At 49.6% G+C, this 15,887-nt stretch overlaps 1 protein-coding gene across 5 annotated transcripts in view; it reads right to left on the bottom strand.

Annotated features, from left to right (window-relative positions):
• DBF4B (DBF4 zinc finger B) overlaps positions 1-12,643 on the bottom strand; it is a 39,084-nt gene extending 26,441 nt beyond the window's left edge. The window contains exons 1-3 of one of the 5 annotated variants that reach the window (XM_038753819.1): positions 12,371-12,643; positions 7,590-7,673; positions 5,137-5,294 (exon numbers count right to left, since the gene is read on the bottom strand). In XM_038753819.1, the coding sequence (XP_038609747.1) occupies positions 5,137-5,294; positions 7,590-7,623 (192 nt within the window). In that variant the 5' untranslated portion in view covers positions 7,624-7,673; positions 12,371-12,643. Of the gene's footprint in view, positions 1-5,136; positions 5,295-7,589; positions 7,674-8,034; positions 8,053-9,722; positions 9,747-10,120; positions 10,137-11,355; positions 11,380-12,370 lie in introns of those variants that run through there. The other 4 variants (XM_038753823.1, XM_038753822.1, XM_038753821.1 and 1 more) reach the window with 4 other exon arrangements.
• Between the last annotated feature and the right edge of the window lie 3,244 nt (positions 12,644-15,887).

Here is a 15,887-nt window from a genome sequence, read left to right on the forward strand (position 1 = left end):
TGTTTGTACATATCTATTACTCTATTTATCTTACTTGTACATATCTATTCTATTTATTTTATTTTGTTAGTATGTTTGGTTTCGTTCTCTGTCTCCCCCTTTTAGACTGTGAGCCCACTGTTGGGTAGGGACTGTCTCTATATGCTGCCAACTTGTACTTCCCAAGCGCTTAGTACAGTGCTCTGCACACAGTAAGGGCTCAATAAATACGATTGATTGATTGATCAATCTATTTGTTTATTTTATTTGTACATATTTATTCTATTTATTTTATCTGGTTTTGTTAATATGTTTTGTTTTGTTGTCTGCCTCCCCCTTCTAGACTGAGAGCCCACTGTTGGGTAGGGACCGTCTCTACGTTGCCGACTTGGACTTCCCAAGCGCTTAGTACAGTGCTCTGCACACAGTAAGCGCTCGATAAATATGATTGAATGAATGAATGAAAGTACGTATTTATTACTCTATTTATTTTATTTGTACATATTTATTCCATTTATTTTATTTTGTTAATATGTTTTGTTTTGTTGTCTGTCTCCCCCTTCTAGAATGAGCGCCCACTGTTAGGTAGGGACCGTCTTTATATGTTGCTGACTTGGACTTCCCAAGCGCTTAGTACAGTGCTCTGCACACAGTAAGTGCTCAATAAATACTACTGAATGAATGAATGAATATTATATAATACATTATATATTGTATTTGTTATATATTATTAATATTGATAATACTAATAATAATAGTCCCTGTCCCACTTAGGGCCCACAGTCTCAATCCCCTTTTGACAGATCATCATCATCAATCGCATTTATTGAGCGCTTCCTGTGTGCAGAGCACTGTACTAAGCGCTTGGGAAGTACAAGTTGGCAACATCTAGAGACAGTCCCTACCCAACAGTGGGCTCACAGTCTAAAAGGGGGAATTAATTAATAATAATGAGGTAACAGGCTCAGAGAAGTGAAGTGACTTGCCCAAGGTCACCCAGCAGACAGGTGGCAGAGTCGGGATTAGAACCCAGGTCCTTCTGACTCCCAAGCCTGCCAGCCGGCTCTGCCCAGGGGAGGAAGGCAGGGACTGCCCGTTCCCTCTAGACTGTCAGCTCGTTGTGGACGGGGAATGTGTCCGTTTATCATTCATTCAATCGTATTTATTGAGCGCTTACTATGCGCAGACCACTGGACTAGGCGCTTGGGTAGTACATGTTGGCCACATACAGAGACGGTCCCTACCCAACAACGGGCTCACAGTCTAGAAGGGAGAGACAGACGACAAAAAACATGTGGACAGGTGTCAAGTCACCAGAATAAAATAGGCACATCATTAACAAAATAAATAGAATAGTAAAATAGTAGTAGTAAGCGCTCAATAAATACCATAATAATAATCATAATTATTATTATTCTCATTATTCTCTGCTCACGAGGATGCTTTCCTCCTCTTTCTTCCTCCCTCTGCTTCTCCTCCCCTCTCCCTCTTGTCTTTGCCTCCCCCTTCCTGATTCATTCATTCATTTGTATTTACTGAGCGCTTACTATGCGCAGAGCACTGTACTAAGCGCCTGGGAAGTACATGTTGGCAACATATAGAGACGGTCTCTACCCAACAACGGGCTCACAGTCTAGAAGGGGGAGACAGATGACAAAAAACATGCGGACAGGTGTCAAGTCACCAGAATAAAATATGCACATCATTAATAAAATAGAATAGTAAAACAGTAGTAGTAAGCACTCAACAAATACCATAAAAATAATCATAATTATTATTATTCTCATTATTCTCTGCTCACGACGAGGATGCTTTCCTCCTCTTTCTTCCTCCCTCTGCTTCTCCTCCCCTCTCCCTCTTGTCTTTCCCTCCCCTGCAGCCTCCCCCTTCCTGATTCATTCATTCATTTGTATTTATTGAGCGCTTACTGTGTGCTGAGCACTGTACTAAGCACCTGGGAAGTACACGTTGGCAACATATAGAGACGGCCCCTACCCAACGACGGGCTCACAGTCTAGAAGGGGGAGACAGACGACAAAAAATATGTGGACGGGTGTCAAGTAACCAGAATAAAATAGGCACATCATTAACAAAATAGAATAGTAAAATAGTAGAAGCGCTCAAATACCATAATAATAATCATAATTATTATTATTCTCATTATTCTCTGCTCACAACGAGGATGCTTTCCTCCTCTTTCTTCCTCCCTCTGCTTCTCCTCCCCTCTCCCTCCTGTCTTTCCCTCCCCTGCAGCCTCCCCCTTCCTGATTCATTCATTTGTATTTATTGAGCACAGAGCACTGTACTAAGCACTTGGGGAAGTACATGTTGGCAACATATAGAGACGGCCCCTACCCAACAACGGGCTCACAATCTAGAAGGGGGAGACAGACGACAAAGAACACGTGGACAGGTGTCAGGTCACCAGAATTAAATATGCACATCAGTAACAAAGTAAATGGAATAGTAAAATAGTAGTAGTAAGCGCTCAACAAATACCATAATAATAATCATAATTATTATTATTCTCATTATTCTCTGCTCACAACGAGGATGCTTTCCTCCTCTTTCTTCCTCCCTCTGCGCCCCCCTCCCCATTCTGCCTCTCTCCTCCCCTCTCCATCCTCTCTTTCCCTCCGCTGCAGCCTCCCCCTTCCTGATTGAAAGCGGGTCAGAGGGGCTGGAGGAGACGCCCCTTCCTCCCCTCTCCCCCAGACCCTGAGCTCATCCTCGTCCCCCTCTCCATCCCCCCCCATCTTATCTCCTTCCCTTCCCACAGTACCTGTATATATGTTCGTACAGATTTATTACTCTATTTATTTATTTATTTTACTTGTACATATCTATTCTATTTATTTTTTGTTAGTATGTTTGGTTTTGTTCTCTGTCTCCCCCTTTGAGACTGTGAGCCCACTGTTGGGTAGGGACTGTCACTATATGTTGCCAACTTGGACTTCCCAAGCGCTTAGTACAGTGCTCTGCACACAGTAAGCGCTCAATATGATTGATTGATTGATTGATTGATCCTGCCCTTCGCAGCCCGGATGAAGTCGAAGGATTGGACCCTGCAGCCCCTTCCCCTGCTCTTCCTCCTCCCGCTACCACATAGGGGAATCCTGGCCTCAAAGTTCCGTGGAAATTCTGTATTCATTCATTCAATCGCAGTTATTAAGCGCTCACCATGTGCAGAGCACTGTTCTAAGCGCTTGGGAAAGGACAATGCCCTCTCCCCTCTGCTTTATAGCCTTTTAAAACCTACTACTCTGACATTTCCTCCATTGGAAAAAGTACTGCTTTTTCAGCTATTTTTCAGGGGAACATCATCCCCCTCCTCCCCGTCTTACCTCCTTCCCCTCCCCACAGCATCTGTATATATGTATATATGTTTGTACAGATTTATTACTCTATTTTATTTGTACATATTTACTCTATTCATTTTATTTTGTTAATATGTTTTATTTTGTTGTCTGTCTCCCCCTTCTAGACTGTGAGCCCGCTGTTGGGTAGGGACTGTCTCTATATGTTGCCGACTTGGACTTCCCAAGTGCTTAGTCCAGTGCTCTGCATGCAGTAAGCGCTCAATAAACACGATCGATTGAATGAATGAATGAATGTATTTATTAGTCTATTTATTTTATTTGTACATATTTATTCTGTTTATTTTATTTTGTTAACATGTTTTGTTTTGTCATCTGTCTCCCCCTTCTAGACTGTGAGCCCGCTGTTGGGTAAGGACTGTCTCTATATGTTGCTGACTTGGACTTCCCAAGCGCTTAGTCCAGTGCTCTGCACACAGTAAGCGCTCAATAAATACCACTGAATGAATGAATGTATTTATTACTCTATTTTATTTGTACATATTTATTCTGTTTATTTTATTTTGTTAATATGTTTTGTTTTGTTCTCTGTCTCCCCCTTCTAGACTGTGAGCCCGCTGTTGGGTAGGGACCGTCTCCAGATGTTGCCGAGTTGGACTTCCCATGCGCTTAGTTCAGTGCTCTGCACATAGTAAGCGCTCAATAAATATGACTGAATGAATGAATGTACGTATTTATTACTCTATTTTATTTGTACATATCTACTATTCTATTTATTTTATTTTGTTAATATGTTTTGTTTTGTTGTCTGTCTCCCGCTTCCAGACTGTGAGCCCACTGTTGGGTAGGGACCGTTACCAAATGTTGCCGACTTGGACTTCCCACGCGCTTAGTCCAGTGCTCTGCACACAGTAAGCGCTCAATAAATATGATTGAATGAATGAATGCACGTATTTATTACTCTATTTTATTTGTACATATTTACTATTCTATTTATTTTATTTTGTTAATATGTTTTGTTTTGTTGTCTGTCTCCCCCTTCTAGACTGTGAGCCCGCTGTTGGGTAGGGACTGTCTCTATATGTTGCCGACTTGGACTTCCCAAGCGCTTAGTCCAGTGCTCGGCACGCAGTAAGTGCTCAATAAATATGATTGAATGAATGAATGTATTTATTACTCTATTTTATTTATACATATTTATTCTATTATTTATTTTATTTTGTTAATATGTTTTGTTTTGTCCTCTGTCTCCCCCATCTAGACTGAGCGCCCGCTGTTGGGTAGGGACCGTCTCTATACGTTGCCGACTTGGACTTCCCAAGCGCTTAGTCCAGTGCTCTGCACACAGTAAGCGCTCAATAAATACCATTGAATGAATGAACATATTTATTACTCTATTTTATTTGTACATATTTATTCTGTTTATTTTATTTTGTTAATATGTTTTGTTGTCTGTCTCCCCCTTCTAGCCTGAGCGCCCGCTGTTGGGTCGGGACCGTCTCTATACGTTGCCGACTTGGACTTCCCAAGCGCTTAGTCCAGTGCTCTGCACACAGGAAGCGCTCGATAAATACGATTGAATGAATGAATGAATGATAATGTCCTCTCCCCAGCACTTAGTACAGTGCTCTGCACACAGTAAGTGCTGGATAAATAGGGCTGGCCGACTGGGAGGTCGGCGGGTCCCGAGGAGGGGGGGACGGGTGGGGATTCCGGGGCATGGCCCAAGCGTGGAGGTCCCCGCTTCCTCCGGGAGGGCCTCAGGCCTGCCCCGCTGGGCTCCATCTTGAGGTGTCTGTGCCATCCCCCCGGCCTCGCCCGCCCCTCGAAACAGCCTTACCCCGCCCAGCTGCTGGATGGCCCCCATCAGAAACTGTAAGTTCTTGCCGGTAGGTAGGTCCAAGTAGAAGGATTTCCCGGCCAGAGGCTGGGGTCTGACCGCGGGCGGCCTCCTTGGGATCCTCTCTGGCCCGGCGGGCCGGCCGTCAGCTCCGACCCCTGAAAGAGAGGGAATTCATTCATTCGCTCACTCAATCCTATTTATTGAGCGCTTACCGTGTGCAGAGCACTGGACTAAGCGCTTGGGAAGTCCCAGTTGGCTTAGTCCAGTGCTCTGCACACGGTAAGCGCTCAGTAAATACGATTGAATGGAAGTTGGCAACGTATAGAGACTCGACTGTGAGCCCACTGTTGGGTAGGGACCGTCTCTAGATGTTGCCCTCTTGGACTTCCCAAGCACTTAGTCCAGTGCTCTGCATACGGTAAGCGCTCAATAAATACGATTGAATGAAAGTTGGCAACATATACTCGACTGTGAGCCCACTGTTGGGTAGGGACCGTCTCTAGATGTTGCCCTCTTGGACTTCCCAAGCGCTTAGTCCAGTGCTCTGCACATGGTAAGCGCTCAATAAATACGATTTGAATGAATGAATGAGTGAATAAATGATTGAATGAAAGTTGGCAACATATAGAGACGGTCCCTACCCAACAGCGGGCTCACAGGCTAGAAGGGGGAGACACACAACAAAACCAAACATACTAACAAAATAAAATAAATAGAATAGATATCAATCAATCAATCGTATTTATTGAGCGCTTACTGTGTGCAGAGCACTGTACTAAGCGCTTGGGAAGTCCAAGTTGGCAACATAGAGAGACGGTCCCTACCCAACAGCGGGCTCACAGTCTAAAAGGGGGAGACAGAGAACAAAACCAAACATAATAACAAAATAAAATAAATAGAATAGGTATGTACAAGTAAAATAGAGTAATAAATATGTACAAACATATAGACATATATACAGGCTAGAAGGGGGAGACAGACAACAAAACAAAACATGTGGACAGGTGTCAAGTCATCAGAACAAATAGAAGTAAAGCTAGATGCACATCATTAACAAAATAAATAGAACAGTAAATATGTACAAGGAAAATAGAGTAATAAATCTGTACAAACATTCATTCATTCATTCAGTCGTATTTATTGAGCGCTTACTGTGTGCAGAGCACTGTCCTAAGCGCTTGGGAAGTCCAAGTTGGCAACATATAGAGATGGTCCCTACCCAACAGTGGGCTCACAGTCTAGTAGGGGGAGACAGACAACAAAACAAAACATATTGACAAAATAAAATAAATGGAATAAATATGTACAAATAAAATAAATAGATTAGTAAATACATACAAACATATATACATCTATACAGGTGCTGTGGGGAGGGGAAGGAGGTAGGGCGGGGGGATGGGGAGGGGGAGAGGAAAGAGGGGGCTGAGTGTGGGAAGGCCTCTTGGAGGAGGTGAGCTCTCAGTAGGGCTTTGAAAGGAGGAAGAGAGCGAGCTTGGCGGAGGGCTTCCCAGCTCCTCCACTTGTCAGCTGTGTGACTTTGGGCAAGTCACTTCACTTCTCTGGGCCTCAGTGGCCTCAGCTGGAAAATGGGGATGAAGAGTGTGAGCCCCCCGTGGGACAACCTGATCACCTTGTATCCCCCCAGCGCTTAGAACAGAGCTTAATAAATTGCCATCATTATTATTATTATGATTCTCTCGGCCTCAGTGACCTCATCTGTAAAATGAGGATGAAGACTGTGAGCCCCACGTGGGACAACCTTGATCACCATGTATCCCCCCCCCAGCGCTTAGAACAGTGCTTTGCACATGGTAAGCGCTTAATAAATGCCATCATTATTATTATTATTCTCTCGGCCTCAGTGACCTCATCTGTAAAATGAGGATGAAGACTGTGAGCCCCAAGTGGGACAACCTTGATCACCATGTATCCCCCCGGCAGCGCTTAGAACAGTGCTTGGCACGTAGTAAGCGCTTAATAAATGCCGTCATTATCATTATTATGATTCTCTCGGCCTCAGTGACCTCATCTGTAAAATGAGGATGAAGACTGTGAGCCCCACGTGGGACAACCTTGATCACCCTGTATCCCCCCTCCAGCGCTTAGAACAGTGCTTGGCACGTAGTAAGCGCTTAACAAATACCACCATCATTATTATTATTAAACCCCGCTCTGGGCCTCAGTTTCCCCTCCCGCCAAAGCGTGCCGGCGAGCCCACGGAGCGGTCGGGTGGGAAGCAGGGCCCGAGGCCGGAGGTGAGTCTGTGAGGCTCATCAGTCTTAGAACAGTGCTTTGCACATAGTAAGTGCTTAATAAATGCCAATCATTATTATTATTATTATTATTATCAGTTGGGTATAAAGGTGGGAAGCGGAGCCACCCGTGGCCCCGGACTCGGTAGTGAAACGTGTTTCCAAGGAGGTGTGCGCCCATTCCCCGGGCCCACCTACCCGAGTCCGCCGTCTGGAGCTTGGCCTCGGCCATCGGGGCGGCTCTGACCGTCCGTCCGTCCGTCCGTCCTCTGCTCCGGGGGCCTGGGAACAAAAGGCGGAGGTGCTCAGCTCCCCCAAACCACCCGACACAGGCCCGGGCTTCGGAGTCAGAGGTCGTGGGTTCGAATCCCGGCTCCGCCAACCGTCAGCTGGGTGACTTTGGGCAAGTCGCTTCACTTCTCTGGGCCTCGGTGACCTCATCCGGAAAATGGGGATTCAAACTGTGAGGCCCCATGTGGGACAACCTGATTACCTTGTGAGCTCCCCAGCGCTTAGAACAGTGCTTTGCACATAGTAAGCGCTTAAATACCATTATTATTATTATCCCCACCCCCTCCTAGAGGTGGAAAGAGCCCGGGCTTCGGAGTCAGAGGTCCTGGGTTCAAATTCTGGCTCCGCCAACCGTCAGCTGGGTGACTTTGGGCAAGTCGCTTCACTTCTCTGGGCCTCAGTGACCTCATCTGGAAAATGGGGATTCAAACTGTGAGGCCCCATGTGGGACAACCTGATAACCTTGTGAGCTCCCCAGCGCTTAGAACAGTGCTTTGCACATAGAAAGCGCTTAAATACCATTATTATTATTATCCCCACCCCCTCCCCCTCCTGGCCTGTGAGCCCGTTGTTGGGTAGGGACTGTCTCCACCTGCTGCTGAACTGTCCTGCCCCCAGCGAGCGCTTAGTCCAGCGCCCTGCACACAGTAAGCGCTCAATAAATATGACTGAATGAACGAACCCCTTCCCCCGACTTCCCCAGTAGCCCCCCCATAATCGCCCTCCCCTAGGGCCCCCAGAGGCCCCCCGGCATTCCCCTCCCCCGATGCCCCCCCCACTAACCCTAATCCCCCCAGAGCAGAATAACGCTAGCATTTATTCAGCGCTTACTATGTGCAAAGCACCGTTCTGAGCGCTAAGCATCCCCGCCCCCCCGCCCCCTCCCCAATGAACCCTTCCCCTTCCCCCCACGAACCCCCATGATTCCCCCCGCCCGCCCACCCGCAGCCCCCTTCCCAGTGAACCCCCTCCCCTCCCCCCACGATCCCCCCTGCCCCGCAGCCCCCTCCCCCTCCCCTCCATGATCTCCCCCCCAACCCCCTCCCCAGTGAGCCCCTTCCCCTCCCCCCAGGGTGCCCCATGATTGCCCCCTTCCCCCTCCCCTCCATGATGCCCCCAGCCCCCTCCCCCCGGGGTCCCCCATGATTCCCTCCTCCCCCCCCCCCCCCATGAACCCCCATGATCCCCTCCCGGCCCCGCAGCCCCTTCCCCTCCCCCCAGGGTCGCCCATGATTCCCCCTTTCCCCCCCCCCATGAACCCTCTCCCTTCCCCTCCCCCCATGATTCCCCCCTCCCCCCGCCCCCTCCCCCTCCCCCCAGGGTTCCCCCATGATTCCCCCCTTCCCCCCCCATGAACCCCCATGATCACCCCCCCCCCCCCGGCCCCGCAGCCCCCTCCCCACTGAGCCCCTTCTCCTCCCCCCAGGGTCCCCCATGATTCCCCCTTTCCCCTTCCCCCATGAACCCCCGTAATCCCCCCCCGGCCCCGCAGCCCCCTCCCCACCGAACCCCTTCCCCCTTCCCCAACGACCCCCCCGCCCCCTTCCCAGTGAACCCCTTCCCTTCCCCCCACGATCCCCCCTTCCCCTCCCCCCAGGGTCCCCCATGATTCCCCCTCCGCAATGCACCCCCACGATCCCACCCCACCCCCTCCCCAACGAACCCTTTCCCTTCCCAACATCAATCCTATTTACTGAGCGCTTACTATGTGCAGGGCACTGTACTGAGCGCTTAGGCTTCCCCTCCCCAACGAACCCCTCCCCCCCCCCAGGGTCCCCCATGATTCCCCCTCCCCAGCGAACCCTTTCCCTTTCCATCATCAATCCTATTTATTAAGCGCTCACTATGTGCAGAGCATCGTACTAAGCGCCTACGCTCCCCCTCCCCCACGAACCCCCATAATCCCCCCCGCGGCCCCGCAGCCCCCTCAGTCAATCAATCGGATCCACGGAGCGCTTACTGCGTGCAGAGCACTGGACTAAGCGCTTGCCCCCTCCCCCCCATGACCCCCCTAATCCCCCGGGCCCTTCCCCCCCGGACCTGAGGGGCCCCCCTGTCCGGTCCGCTCCGCCCCGGCGGGGTCCGGTCCGAGCCGGTGTGAGCCGGTCTGGCTCCTCCCGGCAGCCCCCGCGGCGGGGCCCGCGGCGCCGTTTAAATTTCCCTTTGCGCCCGGCCCCGCCCCTCCAAACCAACCAACCAGCGGGCGCGCGGCGGCGCCCGACGGCGGCCGGCGGGGGACAATACCCGCGTCCCACCGCGCGTCCGCACGCAGGGACGTGGGCACGCACGCGCGGGCGCGCGCACGTCGCCTCGATCGGCCCCGTCCTGCCATTGGCTGACGCGTCCGCCCGTCCATCAACAGCGGGGGCGGGACACAGCCCTGGGGACAATAACAATAATAATAATAATAATGATGATGGCATTTATTAAGCGCTTACTCTGTGCAAAGCACTGTTCTAAGCGCTGGGGAGGTTACAAGGTGATCAGGTTGTCCCACGGGGGGGCTCACAGTCTTCATCCCCACTTTCCAGATGAGGTCACTGAGGCCCAGAGAAGTGAGGCGGCTTGCCCAAAGTCACACAGCTGACAATTTGTCAGCCCTGGATCACTGCCACTGTCCACCTCCTTCGCTCTTAATGATAATGATTAATAATTGTGGTATTTGTTAAGCGCTTCACTACGTGCCAGGCACTGTACTAAGCGCTGGGGTGGATCATCATCATCATCAATCGTATTTATTGAGGGCTTACTATGTGCAGAGCACTGTGCTAAGCGCTGGGGAAGTACAAATTGGCAACATCTAGAGACAGTCCCTACCCAACAGCGGGCTCACAGTCTAAAAGGGGGAGACAGAGAACAAAACCAAACAGACTAACAAAATAAAATAAATAAATGGATAGAAGCAAATCGGGTTGGACACAGTCCCTGTCCCACGTGGGGCTCACAGTCTCAATCCCCCTTTTACAGACGAGGGAACTGAGGCCCAGAGAAGTGAAGTGACTTGCCTAAGGTCACACGGCAGACAAGTGGCAGAGCCGGGATGAGAACCTTCTCACTCCCAGGCCCGGGTTCTAACCACTATGCCATGCTGCTCATGTTGCCAACGTGTACTTCCCAAGCGCTTAGTATAGTGCTCTGCACACAGTAAGCGCTCAATAAATACAATTGAATGAATGAACGATGCTCGAGCTGCTGAACGCTGCTGGCGGAAGTCGAAACACCAGGCCAACCTCATTCACTTTAAATTTACCCTTTCCTGCCCTAACTCTGCTCTCCCCTCTGCCAGGCAAAACTATTTATGTTCCCCTTATTGACACCCACTCCCATCACCCCCTGTCAGCTGTTCCGGACATTTAACTCCCTCCTCAGGCCCCCTGTTTCCTCCCCCTCCTCCTTCCCTCCCCCTCAACGATCTGGCCAGCTAATTCATTAGGAAAATTAACACCATCAGGTCTGAGTTCCCCAAAGTCACCCCCTCACTCCATCCTCCCCCAGCTCTCGACCCCCTCCTCTACTCTCCCGTCCTTCCCAGCAGTATCCTCAGAGGAGATCTCCTCCCTCCTCTCAAGTGTCACCCCCTCCACCTGTGCTTCTGACCCCATTCCCTCCCACCTTAGAAAAACTCCCACCCCTTCCCTCCTCCTCTCCTTAACTTCTGTCTTCAACCACTCACTCTCCAATGGCTCCTTCCTCTCTGCCTTCAAACATGCCCACATCATCATCATCATCATCAATCGTATTTATTGAGCGCTTACTATCATCATCATCATCAATCGTATTTATTGAGCGCTTACTATGTGCAGAGCACTGTACTAAGTGCTTGGGAAGTACAAACTGGCAACATATAGAGACAGTCCCTACCCACATCTTCCCCCATCCTAAAAAATACCCCTCCCTTGACCCCACAGCCCCCTCCAGTTATCGCCCCATCTCCCTCCTACCCTTCCTTTCCAAACTCCTGGAGCGAGTCCTCTACACTCGCTGCCTCGAATTCCTCAACTCCAACTCTCTCCTGGACCCCCTCCAATCTGGCTTCCGTCCCCTACACTCCGCCGAAACCGCCCTCTCCAAGATCACCGATGACCTCCTTCTTGCCAAATCCAACGGCTCCTACTCTAATCCTCCTCGACCTCTCAGCTGCCTCTGACACTGTGGACCATCCCCTTCTCCTCAACACGCTATCCAACCTTGGCTTCACAGACTCCGTCCTCTCCTGGTTCTCCTCTTATCTCTCCGGCCGTTCATTCTCAGTCTCCTTTGCGGGCTCCTCCTCCCCCTCCCATCCCCTTACTGTGGGGGGTCCCCAAGGTTCAGTGCTTGGTCCCCTTCTGTTCTCGATCTACACTCACTCCCATGGTGAACTCATTTGCTCCCACAGCTTCAACTATCATCTCTACGCTGATGACACCCAAATCTACATCTCCTCCCCCATTCTCTCTCCCTCCCTCCAGGCTCGCATCTCCTCCTGCCTTCAGGACATCTCCACCTGGCTGTCCCTGCCGCCTAAAATTAAACACGTCCAATACCGAGCTACTTATCTTCCCCTCGAAACCCTGTCCTTTCCCGTCACTGTGGATGGCACTACCATCCTTCCCATCTCACAAGCCCTCAACCTTGGAGTCATCCTTGACTCCGCTCTCTCGTTCACCCCACATATCCAACCCATCACCAAAACCTGCCAGTCTCACCCTCACAACATCGCCGAGATCCGCCCTTTCCTCTCCATCCAAACCGTTGCCTTGTTAGTACTCCAGCGCCAGTTTACTCGAGTGCAGGGTTCTGCAAAAATGCAAACTGTGCACTCTCTGAGTCCTGGCTAGATTCTCCCCCAGCTCCCCTGGTCAAGTCATGGGGGAAAAAAAAAACCTCGTTCATTTGGAATATGCCATGCCCAATACTTGGGGATCGATCAATCAATCATCATCATCATCAATCGTATTTATTGAGCGCTTACTACGTGCAGAGCACTGTACTAAGCGCTTGGGAAGTACAAATTGGCAACATATAGAGACAGTCCCTACCCAACAGTGGGCTCACAGTCTAAAAGGGGGATTAATCAATCGTATTTATAGAGCGCTAAGACTACAGTTTACTTAAACCACCGTACTGAGCGTTCAAACAGAACGTAGTCCTGGAAATCAAATGTATATAACCACAGTCGCAGGGAGAAGGCTTTTAACCAAAACCCCAAAATCCCCACTTCTCCAACACCCTCTATTCACAGGTACTTCTGTTATTCTATTTTATTCTATTTATTTTGTTAATACGCTTTGTTTTGTTCTCTGTCTCCCCCTTCTAGACTGTGAGCCCGCTGTTGGGTAGGGACCGTCTCTAGATGTTGCCAACTTGGACTTCCCAAGCGCTTAGTACAGTGCTCTGCACACAGTAAGTGCTCAATAAATACAACTGAATGAATGAATGAATAGTACAATCTCTCATCCTATCCCGACTGGATTACTGCATCAACCTCCTTCTCTCCCAACTTCAGTCTATACTTCGCTCTGCTGCCCGGATTATCTTTCTACAGAAAAACTCTGGACATGTCACTCCCCTCCTCAAAAATCTCCAGTGGTTGCCTATCATCATCATCATCAATCGTATTTATTGAGCGCTTACAATGTGCAGAGCACTGTACTAAGCGCTTGGGAAGTACAAATTGGCAACATATAGAGACAGTCTCTACCCAACATTGGGCTCACAGTCTAAATGGGGGAGACAGAGAACAAAACCAAACATACTAACAAAATAAAATAAATAGAATAGGTATGTACAAGCAAAATAAATAAATAAATAAATAGAGTAATAAATCTGTACAAACATATATACATATATACAGGTGCTGTGGGGAAGGGAAGGAGGTAAGATGGGGGGATGGAGAGGGGGACGAGGGGGAGAGGAAGGAAGGGAGAGGAGGATATGTATCTATCTGTAACTCTATATTAATGCCTGTTTACTTTAGATGTGCATGTATCTATAATTCTATTTATTTATATTGATGCCTGTTTACTTGTTTTGATGTCTGTCTCCCCGCTTCCAGACTGTGAGCTCCTTGTGAGCTCTTTGTTGCTGAATTATACTTTCCAAGCACTTAATACACAGTAAGCACTCAATAAATACGACTGAATGAATGAATGAATGGGTTCTAATTCTGGCTCCGCCACTTGTCAGCTGTGTGACCTTGGGCAAGTCGCTTACCGCCACTTGTCAGCTGTGTGACTTTGGGCAAGTCACTTAACTTCTCTGGGCCTCAGTGACCTCATCTGTAAAATGGAGATTAAGACTGTGAGCCCCACATGGGACAACCTAATCACCTTATATCCCCCCAGAGCTTAGAACAGTGCTTTGCACATAGTAAGCGCTTAATAAATGCCATCATTATTATTATTCTCTGTGCGTCAGTTACCTCATCTGTAAAATGGGGATTAAGACTGTGAGCCCCACGTGGGACAACCTGATCACCTTGCATCCGCCCCCCCAGCGCTTAGAACAGTGCTTTGCACATAGTAAGCGCTTAATAAATGCCATCATTATTATTATTCTCTGTGCCTCAGTTACCTCATCTGTAAAATGGGGATTAAGACTGTGAGCCCCCCGTGGGACAACCTGATCACCTTGCATCCGCCCCCCAGCGCTTAGAACAGTGCTTTGCACATAGTAAGCGCTTAATAAATGCCATCATTATTATTATTCTCTGTGCCTCAGTTACCTCATCCGTAAAATGGGGATTAAGACTGTGAGCCCCCCGTGGGACAACCTGATCACCTTGTATCCGCCCCCCAGCGCTTAGAACAGTGCTTTGCACATAGTAAGCGCTTAATAAATGCCATCATTATTATTATTCTCTGTGCCTCAGTTACCTCATCCGTAAAATGGGGATTAAGACTGTGAGCCCCCCGTGGGACAACCTGATCACCTTGTATCCGCCCCCAGCGCTTAGAAAAGTGCTTTGCACATAGTAAGCGCTTAATAAATGCCATTATTATTATTATTAGTATTATTATAGAAGGCCATCAGGTTGGACCCAGTCCCTGCCCCGTGTGGGGGTCACGGTCTCCATCTTCGTTTTCCAGATGAGGCAACCGAGGCCCAGAGAGTGGACTTAATAAATGCTATTATTATTATTATTATTCACTTCCCTGGGCCTCAGTGACTTCATCTGGAAAATGGGGGTTGAGACTGTGAGCCTGACTCAGGACAAGGGACTGTGCCCAACCCGACTTCTTGTACCCACCCCAGCGCTTAGTACAGTTCCATAATTATTACTGTTTATCATTATTATTATTATTATTATTATTATTACTAAGACAAAGGGTATAATAGGGAGATAGAGAGGCAGCAACTGGGGCGTCGCACCCTTCCGCCTCGGAGCATGCGCAGTTCGTTCCCCGAGGCGGTGAAAAACCCTCCCTGCTTCAGAGCATGCGCAGTGCCCAGCCTTCCCCCATCCCGCCTCAGAGCATGCGCGGTGCGCTCCCGCGACATCCCTCCCTCCTCGGAGCATGCGCAGTACACTCCGCGAGGCGGCCCACCTAGCGCCCCCTCACCCGCCTCAGCGCATGCGCAGTGCGCTCGCCAAGGAGGCTCGCCTTCCCCCGAGTACAGTGCTCTGCACATAGTAAGCGCTCAATAAATACGATTGATGATGATGATGATGATGATGATGCCGCCCTTCCTCCTCGGAGCATGCGCAATGCGCCCCCACGACGTCCCGCCCTTCCGCCTCGGAGCATGCGCATTGCGCTCCCACGACGTCCCTCCCTCCCCCTATCCCGCCCTTCCTCCTCGGAGCATAAGCAGTGTGCTGCCGCAACATCCCTCCCCAGTCCACCCTTCCACCTCCGAGCATGCGCAGTGCGCTGCCGCAACATCATCATCATCATCATCAATCGTATTTATTGAGCGCTTACTATGTGCAGAGCACTGTACTAAGCGCTTGGGAAGTACAAATTGGCAACATATAGAGACAGTCCCTACCCAACAGTGGGCTCACAGTCTAAAAGGGAGAGACAGAGAACGAAACCATACATACTAACAAAATAACCCCAGCCCACCCTTTCGCCCGGGCGCATGCCCAGAGAGCTCTCTCGACGTCCCTCCCTCCCCTCGACGGCCACCCTTCCGCCTCGGAGCATGCGCAGAGCACTCCATCGACGTCCCGCCCTCCCACCTCGGCGCATGCGCAGTGCACTCCCGCGACGTCCCTCC

This window comes from Tachyglossus aculeatus, chromosome 11, assembly GCF_015852505.1.
Source record: "Tachyglossus aculeatus isolate mTacAcu1 chromosome 11, mTacAcu1.pri, whole genome shotgun sequence".
Classification (NCBI taxonomy): domain Eukaryota; kingdom Metazoa; phylum Chordata; class Mammalia; order Monotremata; family Tachyglossidae; genus Tachyglossus; species Tachyglossus aculeatus.